This window comes from Dermacentor albipictus, chromosome 8 (genome assembly GCF_038994185.2).
Source record: "Dermacentor albipictus isolate Rhodes 1998 colony chromosome 8, USDA_Dalb.pri_finalv2, whole genome shotgun sequence".
NCBI lineage: Eukaryota > Metazoa > Arthropoda > Arachnida > Ixodida > Ixodidae > Dermacentor > Dermacentor albipictus.
In genome coordinates this window covers 113301194-113313998 of record NC_091828.1, presented here as the reverse complement: position 1 = coordinate 113313998, position 12805 = coordinate 113301194, and the positions used below count along the sequence as shown (strand labels likewise).

Genomic DNA, 12805 nt, shown 5'->3' with positions numbered 1-12805 from the left:
CGCTTGCGGACACAAGCTTGCTTGCGTCCGTGCGGCCACTTATGCGCAGACCGTGCGGCATGGCTCGTACGCATCGAAACACGGCGCGATCTCAGTGAATAGCTCATCTCTGTTATCGCTTGCTTATCTTCCTATTGCTATCATCTCCTCGTTGCAGCGCACACAAAAGTCATTGTTTTCCTCCCCGATGCTTAAGTCCCGCCCTGCTTGAACGTTTTACACTGCCTCTGTGACTACCACTACTTTTTGTTTGTGGCATCACTTGTTTAGTGCCATTACGATAACGCCACACCGCACGCCGATACTTAGCCACCATACCGATATGACGCATATAAAAATGGCGATGTCGCTTGTGTACTTGGGTTGGCTAATGGTTCGGCTAGTAGTGGCTGCGATACTGACTTTTCTAGCCGGCGCTAACCATGCACCGTATTTAACATTTTCAATTACAAACTGGCACGTTTTTTTTAATCCTCAAATCTAAGCCGACCCTAGAATTTTGTATATGATTACAGTCAAACCTCGATATATCGAACACGGATATATCGAATTATTGTGTATATCGAACACTTCCTATATCACGTGGAAAATCGCATGCATCTTTAATTTTTTATTTCGAACGGGGCCGGATGTAAAATGGATATATCGAACTCCGCCGCCCCAGACCAAGTGCGCTCTGTTGACAGGAGGCGAGCTTTCCCGCAACACTCTCGAAGATAGCGGCGGAGCGATGGGCGTTCCCGACTGCTGCGTACGACAGCTCCCACATCGGTTGCGCCGAGGGCGCCATTTGAACGTAGCGGCGTACACACGCGGCGGCTTGGAGACAGCCACGGCCAGTCTCAAGGGGAGCGCGCGCTCCCCTCGAGACCGGCCGTGAGCCAGCCCGGCCGCCTCAATCCGCGCGCCCGCCGTGCGCGTGATCGAGGCGGCCATGAAGCCAGTTGGAGCGCTTAGTCGTTGCTGAGCCACACAGCATTTGCATTGAGGACTTCGTTGGCGGTGACGACAACACCGGAACAGTGGCAGAGTTAACAGACGTGAGATCGCGCCAGAAGGGACTGCTGAGCGGGAAAACGAAGACGCTGCCGAGGCTGATCCAGCAAGCGCTGATTTTGCCCCGCTCCCGGACTGCAACTGAGGCTGTAGCTGCTTTGGCCGTTGTACGCCGCTACTGCGGCGCAATAGAAGGCACTGGACCGTCTCTTGCGGACCGTTTGGACTATGTTGCGGACGCCGTGGTCAAGCACGCGGTTGCTAATATGAAGCAGGCTACGCTGCTTCAGTACTTTCAGCGAACGAAATAAATACTTTGTTTGAAGCTCCATGTGAGTATCTATTGCGCTACGATTGGTTCATTGATTGATTTGTGCTAGTTTTTGACGCGTTTTCTACGTGATTTTATATATCGAATTCTGGCTATATCGAACTATTTTGCGATCACCGCGCTGTTCGATATATCGAGGTTCGACTGTATTTGGAAAACAACTATTGGCCTAGATTCGAACAAATGTGGTAGTTTTGCCACAGTTCTGGCAATTCGAGAATCATGAAAAGCATGCTGCTGCAGAACTATTTTCCCTTTTTCTTTTTCCCAATTCTTGAGTGAGTTTTGTCAAGTTTACAATATGTCAATGCCGTGCAAGAACTCTCTGCGGGAATATATCAGATGCGAGAACATCAACTATTTAATGTCCAGTGTACTTAGAAAGCACCTGTCCAGCCATTTTAAAAATATGCCTGATGTGAAACATTGCAAAAAGTGCTGTAAGGAGTGAACCTGCTGCATGACATCATGTTGATGCAGAGAGCAAACAACACCCTGCAGTCTGCCTTGCAATTCGTTTTACTGAAACCTCGCTTGTAGTATTACACTCTGCGCTCATTACAACGGACCCATGTACAACAGACTTTCGGTTATAATGGACCATATTTCAACCTTAGTTTGCTCTACCTATTTTATTAATGCAGTGAAGTTCGCTTTTAACAGACCGTGCTACACCAGACGAAATTAGCAGCAATTTTTGTCAAAATCAGGCGTATAAAACACTTTTGCCATGTCAACACGGGCTGACCAACTGGCTTGAGAGGGTCAGCTGATGATCATAGCTCAATATCACAGGTGTGAGGTAGGAAGGGAGTGAGGAAGCACAGTCTTCTTTGCACATGAGGCACAGGGGGGTGGGGGGAGAGAGAGGGGGGGGGGGTTTCCGGCGGGTGCTGCTTTGGCGCAGCTGCCGTATCTTGAAAGCAATCTGCGATATGGACAAAGTGCGCCCAGTGCCGATAGTTCCGTATGCACTGCGCTTTTGACGTTTAGTTCCCGTTGAAGTGAGAGACAGCACGAAGGTCCATTTGCTCACTGCTGCTACCGCGCTTCCTCACTCCAACATTTTGACAGCAACTTTCCGCGGTCATCAAGCGAGATGCATTCATGTTTGCGTATGTGTGCGTGATAGCGTGCTTGTTCATTTAGTTAGCAAGGGAATGTTTACAACTTTATGCGGCCAATAAAACTACCATCCTTACTTTGCATAGCTGTCTACTAATTTGCTATCGCAGTCAATGCTTCGCTCCCTTCTTGAGTGAATCTGGGACTTTTCTTGTTTGTTTTTTACTTTGGACGATCGTCATTCACTCTTTGCAATAACATTGTTGCACATCGGGACCAAAGTTTCAGAAGTGAGGTGTTTCGGGTGTTACAGACTTTGGATAAAACGAACATTTTTTGTCAGATTATCAGGGCCTGTTGTAACGAGAGTCGACTGTACAAAAGCTTCCAGCACAGGTCCATTCATAAGTGTTCTGCAGGTTTGCGCTACAGGTCTCAATATTCTTTTCGTGCTCTTGCTTTTAATGCACTATATTTGTTGGGCGAAAATTGTGCGCACAGTTCCCTGAAGGGCAAGTTGCATTCTCTTAGCTGTCGTCAGTTAACGAGTCAGAAGTATCACCATGGAAAAATGTCCCTCACCAGGAGCGTTGCATGAATGTGCCAAGAAATCACTAATTTCGGTTTTTCTTCTGCTAATAATCGCAAATGAATGTTCTTCGACGACAAACGATAAACGCATGACAACCTAATTTTACGTTTTTCTCTTCTTCTCGAAAGGGGATTTTTCTTTTCTCCCTTTCTTTCTTTCTTTCTTTTTTTGGGGGGACACAAAGGTTATGATAATCCTTCTCCTAATTCTTCTCCTAGTTCAGCTTTTATCTCTTTGCCTCTACCGATGTACTATGGCATCAAAGCACAATCTCGCGAACAATTGCTGTTTTTTTATAAACTGTTCTAAGTGTTCCTTCAGTGGGAAGGAGGTGGCTTGTTGACATTTCTATTTTTGCCCTTTTCCTTTTATTGGGCATGTTACATAGGTTCGATTTGGCATGACGCCAGCGCAAGTTGAGATTGCAGCCAGCGACGCTGCCTCCGAGCCGGACGTGGATGTCGAGAAAGTGAACGAAGCTCTGGAAGCCGTAGCCAGTGTCGAAGCCGCAGCGAAGGAATCCGAGGAAAGCCTCTCTGGAGTTGTTAGTGAAGCCGCTGGCGAGCAGGATAGCAAGGGTCAAGGTATGGCACTGTCTTTTTTTATTCTTCTCATGCTTGATTAAAGAATGTTTGCTAGTGGCTCTTTGATGCTTAACTATTCTTTCTTCATGTAAAGCATGGTTCAGTTAAAAAAAAAAAACACCTGGCTAGCAATCACACCTGAATTACATAAGGTATATACCTGGCCTTGTTGGTATGACATACTGCAATTGAAGTGCAGTAAATGTGTTTCCCGTGTTTTACTTGCAGCAAAATATGGCATGAAGCGATGGAGGCAATTTCTTAGTGCATAGATGTGAGCCTAATGCATCTTATCAGCCATCTCAATAAAGTGAGCATATTTCAATCACGTTGGCCTTACTCTACTGGCTAGGTGTTCCATAGAAGGAGACCATACTTTACATTGGTTTTTATGAAGTTGAGCGTAGGTGATTCTACGTTAAAATTCAACGCAAGTGACAGTTGACAGAAAAGCACTTTTCGCAACTACACTCGACTTCCATTAACTTGACCCTGACGGGGCCAATGAAATTGATATATTTATCTGGTGGGCTGAATTAAACAAAATGCGGAAGAAATGCTAAAACGCAACTCTGATTGATTGGCAGTATTTGCCCAATTTTAGGACGCCCCGGATCAGTGGGGTCAACTTTTTATTTCTACAAAGCAGAGAAGTAATGTAGAAATGACATTAAAGCACCTAAACAAAGTACAAATGTAACTTGGAACTCAGAAAGAACAGCGCCAACTAAGACAATCACGAGTGGGAGAACGATGCAGGACAAGCACCAAGTTCTGTCACATGAGAAAGGATCCTGCGTTTTCGAAGCATGGTTGGGCATTCATTTGGGCTAGATGGTGCATACTTAAACTAGGAAAGTGTCATTCTCCCGCTCGTGATTGGCTTAGTTGGTGCTGTTCTTTCCTAGTTCAATTGTGCATCATCTAGCCCAAATGAATGTTGTTCTGTACAAATGTAGCACACAGCTGTTTTTTTTTTTTTTTTCAGCAAGAAAAATGGGCAAGGGTCTAATATGTGTTGCAGAATGGTGTTGTCTAAAGTTGCACATTGGGCTTGTTGATATACCATGATGTAGGCAAGAGGCGTAGCACATCAGAAAAAGAAAAACACAGACGACACACATTTGGCACTAGCGTGTGTGTAGTCTTCAATTTCTGATAGTTTTGCAACACTGCTGTTAGTTCTGTGTCCTATCTTGCAAAAGCTGCAGCAGTTAGTGAGCTCAGAGCCTTCGTGAAACGCGAAAGTCTGCCGATTTTTCAACCATTAATTTGGTTTCCGCCAATTGTGCTCCAGGAGTGTTCTCGATGATGGACATAGTGCCGGACTGCCACAAGTACAAGCTGTCGATACTGCAGCCAAACGACCCCAAACTCTTCTTCAAGGTTGTCAAGAAAGAGGTGAGCTTGCATCCGATTATGTTTTCAGTTTTTTTATATGTATATATATATATTGCTTTGAGGGTAAGATTCAATCACAGGGTGAGCATGGCAGGCCAGTTGAACTGGTTTGTTGTCCATTTCCTGGCTTGTTAGTTAACCCTTTCAGGCGCCACTTGCAATTATGCATAGAAAAAAATCTTTTTATATATAAACATTCTTTTTGGGACCTAAGAAACACAAAACCATCGAATTCTTGAAAGTTATCATGAAACTTTATTATTTGCAACATTGTACACAATTGTGTACACAGCGCCTCGGTGGTCACAAAATTCACTTGTGGAATGTGAGGAAGCAATTTCTCTCTTTCGTCAGGCACAGTGACACGGCGCATTTCGTGCAGAATATCCGGGCGCCTCATGTGCACTTCTCGAGCTTGCACCTAACTCGCACCTTCTGGTCGCGGGATTCGGGCCAATGGTCAAAGGAGTCGCAGTGCGTGTCGGTGTAAGGAAGCGATATTCTTGCTTTTTTGCCCTATCTTTGGTTGTGGTGCTTGGATCTCTGCAAGAGAAGGCCTTCCACGCTTTTTCTCGGGTAGTACCGACTTAATGCTTCGGCAGCTTGCAAGCGAAAATTCATCAAATATAGGAGTTTAGCTCTAGGCAGCGTTTGATTGTCACGGTGGTAGTCCAGCAAAGAATTGCAGGTACCCAGGTTCACAAAAGGAAAAAGCACTCTCAGTGTCCACTTCTTCAGCTTGCGTTTCCCCTGCAGCAACATCTTCCTCTTCTGTGAGGTTGGTGAACACAGCTGCAACGCAGGCGTCGGTCGCTTCACACGTGGCTTCTTCTTCGTCACTTTCTCTGACGTCTGTAACATTTATCAGCAATGAGCTCCAAAAGCCTTTCAGCTGTCTTTTGGGTTTTCTAATGCTTGTTTGCACTGTAAAAAGAAGAACGACGAATGGCCAAAAAACCTGGAAAGAAAATCAAAGCAACTCTCAGCGTTCTTCATTTCTGCAGCGACCACGGCGCTTTGTACACAATCGTGTACACATGCGCGTGCGAGCGTTAGCGTTCGGTCATCTCCTCAGTATGGATGAAATTATCACTCCTCGGTACTTCATATGATGCACAAGCGCGTCTAATTTTTTTCGCTTGCCACAATAAAAAAAAGCGGCTCTAAAAAAATAAGAACTTGATTCACCGCTCTTTGCTGCTCCAGCGTCCGCCATTTCTTGTTTCGATATGAACATCTTCACCAAAATGCGACAGATGGCACCCAAAATGCATATGGTTGTCAGTTTAAAGTTTGGGAATGCGCTAAAGCCAACCTAATAGAAAATTGCGCGCCCTAAACGTGAAAAAAACACCAGAAATACAATGTACACAATCGTGTACAAGGCACCTTAAAGGGTTAAGCAAGCTTTCCACTAATTTTTAGTGGTTTTTCACTCGGTTACCAATGGGATTCGAGCAAATATATAATTATTGTAAAAACAAATATATCCTTTTTTTTTGTCAGTTTATTAGAGAAGTGCCTTTTTGAATTATATAGCAGTCTTTGACATAATTTTACTTGTCGTCTGGCCACTTTAAGACAAGGGGAAAAAAATTTAAATAGAGAAAGCATTGTCATTTGTAGTGTTGCAATTGCTAGAGTATGCTGGAAACTCTAGTGCTGCATTCGAAAACAATGTCCTAGAATACATGGAAGCAAAGGGGAGGATAGTGGCGCTGCACCATCTGGCTTCTGCGATGCACAGTAGATGCAACTGTCTACTTTCACTGAAAAGTTTGTTCCGTGACCGCTGCGCTGTTCATAGTGAACTTAAAGACGTCGTGGTGGAATTGCTTCGCAAGCATTGTGCACGAGTCCTCCCAATGACGACGGATTTGATTCATTGCAAAGACAGTTGAATTCGCTTGTGTCGCTTTACCAACCAAAAAGGCTTCACCTTTTTCCCTTGGGGAATTGTACTGCATTTTCATTTTTAACACAATGACTATGCTGTAATCACAACCCTGACTTGTCGCAGATCAAGCTTCTCACGTCCTCCCTACCTGATGGCATTCACGTAAAGGCCTTCGATGATCGTATGGTGAGTTTTTTTGCGTTTGATATCACTGTTCTTGCAGCATCAGAGACCTCCTGCTACTAGGAAGGGACAATGTTCTCCCTAGCAAAAATTCAAATACAACTAATTAGCCCATTTGGTTATTGACACTTGTATTGATGCATTAGTCTATGACTAGTAGTAGCAGAGCAATAATGTACGATAATGTACGATGTGTTAGTATAGTATTCGCGCTAGTGCTGGAGCTGATAGGTGACTATGATCACAGTGTTGCCACAAGTGCCATGTATGTACAGTACGGTTAATTGTTGAAAGGAACAGTATTCTGCTATAAGTTACAGACAGCTCAGGCATGCTGTAAAGGCCTTTAGATAATTTTGTTTGTTTGTATGTCTGTCTAATGCATGATGTCAGTCACTATTTCACAACGCAGCCAAATAAATGTTGCAGTTGTAGTGTATTTATTACAATTCAGGTGTTCCGACTAAACTGTACTACACATTGTGTGCAACCTTGTTAGAAGAGTCAGAAGTGGTTTTACTTAGGCATGAAAAGAATTGCAGAAATTTGTGCATACAGAAGGAGATCTCATAGTCAGAGACTGAATCGGGACCTCCTAAGACTGCATACGAGACAACTGCATATTCCTATAGCTTGATAGTTTCCACACCAAAACTAATACAAAACCCTTTAGGCTAACACATAAGGCTAACAAAATAATGCATTAAATTAATGCAGATTTCTTCCTATGGGTGCCCTCTTTTGCCTCTCTTGCTTCTGTGTATGTTGGCCCTCTCTCCTGGCCATCTCTTGCTGCGTGTCTCCTCAACGTGGATGCCAAAAACGCAGGACCTGTACTCGGTGCTGATCAAAGGTCCTCGCCGGACGCCCTACGAGGACGGCCTGTTCCTCTTCGACTTTCAGCTGCCGGCCGAGTATCCACAGTTGCCACCGCAGTGCCACTACGTGTCGTACTGCAGCGACCGGCTCAACCCGAACCTTTACGAGGGCGGCAAAGTCTGCGTCAGTCTTTTGGGCACATGGAGTGGCAAGGCAAGGGCAAACTCCATGCATTTCTTTTCACAGACGTGAAGCATAGTCAATAAAAGAACATTAAAGTAGGCAATTCAGTGTACCATTCAGGCACAAATTATGATGGACTGCCGATAAATGTGTTAAATGTGTGTGTGGGGGAGGGGGGGGGGGCTGAGTGAAGGTGGAGTAAAAAAATAAAATATCAGGCCAGCTGCGATGGCACCTTGAAGTTTCTGCAACTGACTCTTTGTCAAAACGTTGCCTCCATCTAGAGGTGCCCCTTACTTGACAAGTGTTGACCACTTCAACTCATTGTCTTCCTGTGAATCCTTTGTTCTGTTGGGATTGTCCTGTTCCAATTCAGAGGCTTAATCAGTATGTCGCAAAACTGCGGCATTCGCCTAGGAGAGGCTGAAGGAATCCTATTCTTTGTGTTGTTCTCCTTCCCAGGGCTCAGAAATGTGGTCGGCAGAAACCTCAAGCCTTCTGCAGGTGCTTATCTCCATACAGGGTGAGTTGGTACCACTTGATAAGATCACCGCAATACTTGCCCGCCCGTCTCACTTGGAAACGCCGGCGTGCACTAAATTTCTCATTTCGGTGCCAGCAAATCTTCCGTGGGGCGGTCACGCGTGGCATTCACAGCGCATGGTGCCGTCAGAAGTGTAGCGCACGCTTTTAATAGGCGATAACCGAAATGCGCTGCCATTCCTTGCTGCAGGCTGCGATCGCATAAGTTTTCTGGACGCTAAGTCCCATGTGAACAAGAAAAGGCGTGAAGCGCGCACAATCGAGAACAGTATGTAACCACCCATCTCACGTGGAAATGACTGCGTGCACAGTTTTTATTTCGGTACCAGCAAATCTCGGCCCGGTTCGTTGCACGCAGCTATTGCTGCCAAACCTAAAGCGATAAGCATCTTCACCTATCTGTTCTACAGCACGTGGCGCATAGTGCCATTGGTAGCGTATTGCACGCTTTTAGTAGGCGATAATTTAGCAGGCACCACCAGAGCTCAACGCGCTTTGGTGTCTTGTGCAGCAACGATCCGTGCGACGCTTCGTATTACGTAGATTTAAACAATAGTTAAGTCTGTCACATTTTTTTAGTTACTTCGAATTGTACGTTTTCCCAGTTAGTAGGTTTTTTCTCATGTTTTTTTCTTTGTTTTAAATGTATGAACGAGGTTCTACTGTATCTTACAGCAGTCAGCCGTTTACCTTAAGGATTTTGACATCATTTATGAGCCGTTGTTTTATATATATATATATATATATATATATATATATATATATATATATGACCTGTCATACTCAAGTCTATTTCGTTTACGTTTTCAGGTTTGATCCTAGTCTCGGAGCCCTACTACAACGAGGCTGGCTACGAGCAGCAGAGGGGGTGCCAGCAGGCGTCTGAGAACAGCCGCATGTACAATGAGATGGTCGTGCTCAAGCTGGTGCAGTCCATGGGGCGGATGATCCAAAACCCTCCCGAGGTCTTCAAGGAAGAAATCGAACAGCACTTCAGGGACATCGCAGATAGGTGCGCTTTAGCGTACGACTCCACTTATGACGGTTTCTCATGGCTTCTGCCACTCAGGCAGAGGCGCAGATGCTATAGGCACACGCTCTTGCGCAAACGAGTTGTGGGGTGCCGTAGTCGGTGACGACCCAAGAATTACAGACAAGCTCCGCCCACAAAAACACAGCGCACCTCCTCTTCACCTTTCAACAAGAACCGAGCCAGCTGGAGTCCGCTTGCAGCTTGATGACTTTGCTCTGCTAATGTAAATGCTAGGCTAATAGGGAAATAAAAGCTAGCTTCAACCTAAAATGTCATCTTTGGCTGGGCACTGATACCAGGGTCCACCCATAAAGTTTGCATCACATGTTCAAGTTTTAACCTGAAACCAGTGATGCAAAGACCAATCTGTATGGAGAAAACGGTTGGTTCGAGTACGCGAAACCACTTGACGTCAGGCTCTAATCTGATTCGCTGACTCATCTATGCACATTTTGTTCGAATCGGAGAGTGTATATAACCCTTAATTCTTAGACTGTTCCTGGCTATAGATTATCTGACCAAATGGCTTATATGTATAGCCACCTGTGCTGTTGCTATTTATGTGTCGGTTAATCTCTGTTGCTCTGTGCTCTACGCAATGAAACAAACACCACCTAAATATCCTCACTGCAACAAATGTGGCAACAAACCTGGCGCACAGGAAGGAGAGTTAAACAAGTCGACACACTCAGAAGCCGGGTGAAGAAAGGTGATGGGGAGAAGAACTGACCTCCCCGCCATTATAGTTTTCTCGAAACAGCTACGCCATCCCCCATTTCGATTTTTTTTTTTTTGTCATGCAACCCAGTTATAACAATGATCGGTTATAACAATGGAATTTTCGTGCCACTTGAATATTGTTATAAATGGGTTTGACTATATATGTTTTGAACAAGTATGGTATATAATGAAGATATTTTCATTCCAGATATAAGTTCATGATGAAATGGTTATCATTCTATACAATTTTCGTCTGGCTTTGTTGCTATAGCAGCAAGCTTGGAGCACCTTGTAACTTGGAGATTGTCAGTTGAATTTTTGTCATCATATGTAACACAAGCAAATGGAGTAATACTAGACAGTAAGATACGAAAATTGGCAGCATCTAAGATTGGTCACGTGGTCATTTACACTACAAAAACTAGGGAAGTAAGTGCTTGCATTGCATGCTGTTTTTCTGCATTCAATTTCTCTCTCTCTCTCTCTCTCTCTCTCTCTCTCTCTCTCTTTTTTTTTTTTTTTTGTATGTCGCTAGCTATGGCCTGCCCCCTTTTTTTGTTCCAGGTTTGTAAATCGGCTGGAGAGCTGGCTCAGGCTGTCTGATGCTTGGCATACGAGCTGTCCAGGTTCCCTGGCCACTCCCGAAACACTAAAAGCATTTGCCGAACAAGGTTAGTAATGCATCAAACCATCCTCGAAGAAGTCGAGTTTCTTTAGGATAAGCAAATAAAAGAATTCTAGAGTAGAGACAGGTATTCACCCGAAAGTGAATCTTCAAGCTCCACCATGTGTTTTTTTTTTCTTGTCGACGCGAGGGGTTGTCACATTGCAGCGACGTCCAGCAGACGATTCCAGGCGCGTACTATCACTCGGGCTCGTAGCCGTCTTGTTAGCCGTCTTGTTAGCCATCTACGCAGACTGCCTCCGATGCTGACCCAAATTCTAACACCTCCCTTAGCCCCTGACGTAATAGTCCTGCGGAAACCCGCAAGGTGGAGAGAAGTAATTAATAAAGGGAAAATCACACATCCACCCGTTCGTAGCAAATGCTTCAAAGGAAACCCATACGGGTTCCTCGAAGGAAAAGCCTCACAGTTGAAGACGCAGTTCTTCAACTGTGAGGCTTTTCTTTCGAGGAACCCGTATGGGTTTTTTTTTTGTAGCATTTGCTACGAACGGGTGGATGTCTGATTTTCCCTTTATTAACCCCTTTAGCCTCGTGTGTCGCCTCAACATTTGCCTGCATTTCCCGGTTGGGCATAGCCAAGACGTTAGCAATCTTGTTAGTCGTCTACGCAGACTGCCTCCAATGCTGACCAAAATTTGAACGTGCCCTCTAGCCTCGTGCGTCGCCTCAACTTTTGCCTGCATTTCCCGGCTGGGCCTCTCTCTCTCCCAGGTGACTACGGTGTGGCTGGCAGCAGTGCATTCCCGGATTTCCCGCTGCTGCCGGCCTCTCGGGGCTTCTGCCTGACCCTGCGCAAGGCGCTGACCACTTTCAAGGAGATCCTCAGGGCCCACGGCCTGGGCTGCCAAGCCGAGAGCAGCGGCAGCGGCCAGGGCCAGTAGCCGAGCCTAGCCCCTTTGCCTCTTCCTCTTTCTTTTTATTCTTCTTCTTCTCTGAGGGGCTAGCTTGTGTAAATTGTGTGAGTGTCCAGTCCACAGCACTATGCATGCATCCTGCGCTCAATTTCTGTAGCAGCTGCTGCTAGATGCTATACTTCGAAATACAGTAAAAGCTCGTTAATTCGAACTGCAAGGGGAAGTCGCTTCAGTTCGAATTAACAAAAGTTCGAACTAACGAAAGTGAAGGAGAGCAACAGTACACTGCGATTTGGAAGCAGTTGGACATGTCAGAAATTTGGCGTGTACCGCGGGCACACGCCATCTTCAAGACGAAGCTCTGGGTCCGACTGTGCCACACCACCGATGTCCACCGAAACGAACGTTAGCCGAGGCTTAACACCATCACAATGAATCGCGACGGCCGATACCTCCTAAGGTGAAAACAGAGGTGCACAACTGATGAAGACTGCCGAGACAAAGACGCTGAACATGTGAAGGTGGCGAAGGCCCTGATTCGTTAGTTCTTGCTTGCAAGCGCAACTGCGACGTACTTGATTCACTGTGTTTTGGCGCTTGCCGTGCCATCTCCGCACAACATTAGCAGCTGTACAAGATTTGCAATGCCTCCGAGATTCGCAACGGGCAAGAAGTCTCGGAGGTTACGTAGAACGGAGAGGCGGCAGCCGCCGCTGCCTTCTGGCTGACCCCGCGTCGGTTAGATTTTTTTTCCGATTTTGCCTTCTCTCGCCGTTCTCTCCGTTTCGAGGCAATACAGCCTTGTGTGTAGGCAGTAGGCGCGTTTCTCTGGCCGTGTGCCAAGCGAGCGTAGTTCGAATTATCCGTGAGGGAACCTTCTCGCGTTCGAATTAACGGACTTTTTTACACATAGACT

General features: G+C 45.6%; 1 protein-coding gene across 2 annotated transcripts in view; it reads left to right on the top strand.

The window, feature by feature from the left end:
- The window catches only part of LOC135920135 ((E3-independent) E2 ubiquitin-conjugating enzyme UBE2O-like), a 39993-nt gene that overhangs the window by 24801 nt on the left and 2387 nt on the right, over window positions 1-12805 (top strand). For both annotated transcript variants that reach the window (XM_065454236.2, XM_065454237.2), the window contains exons 17-24: window positions 3373-3568; window positions 4866-4969; window positions 6990-7052; window positions 7878-8081; window positions 8514-8574; window positions 9405-9606; window positions 10912-11018; window positions 11747-11993. In XM_065454236.2, coding sequence (XP_065310308.2) covers window positions 3373-3568; window positions 4866-4969; window positions 6990-7052; window positions 7878-8081; window positions 8514-8574; window positions 9405-9606; window positions 10912-11018; window positions 11747-11916 — 1107 coding nt within the window. In that variant the 3' untranslated portion in view covers window positions 11917-11993. The remainder of the gene's footprint in view (window positions 1-3372; window positions 3569-4865; window positions 4970-6989; window positions 7053-7877; window positions 8082-8513; window positions 8575-9404; window positions 9607-10911; window positions 11019-11746; window positions 11994-12805) is intronic.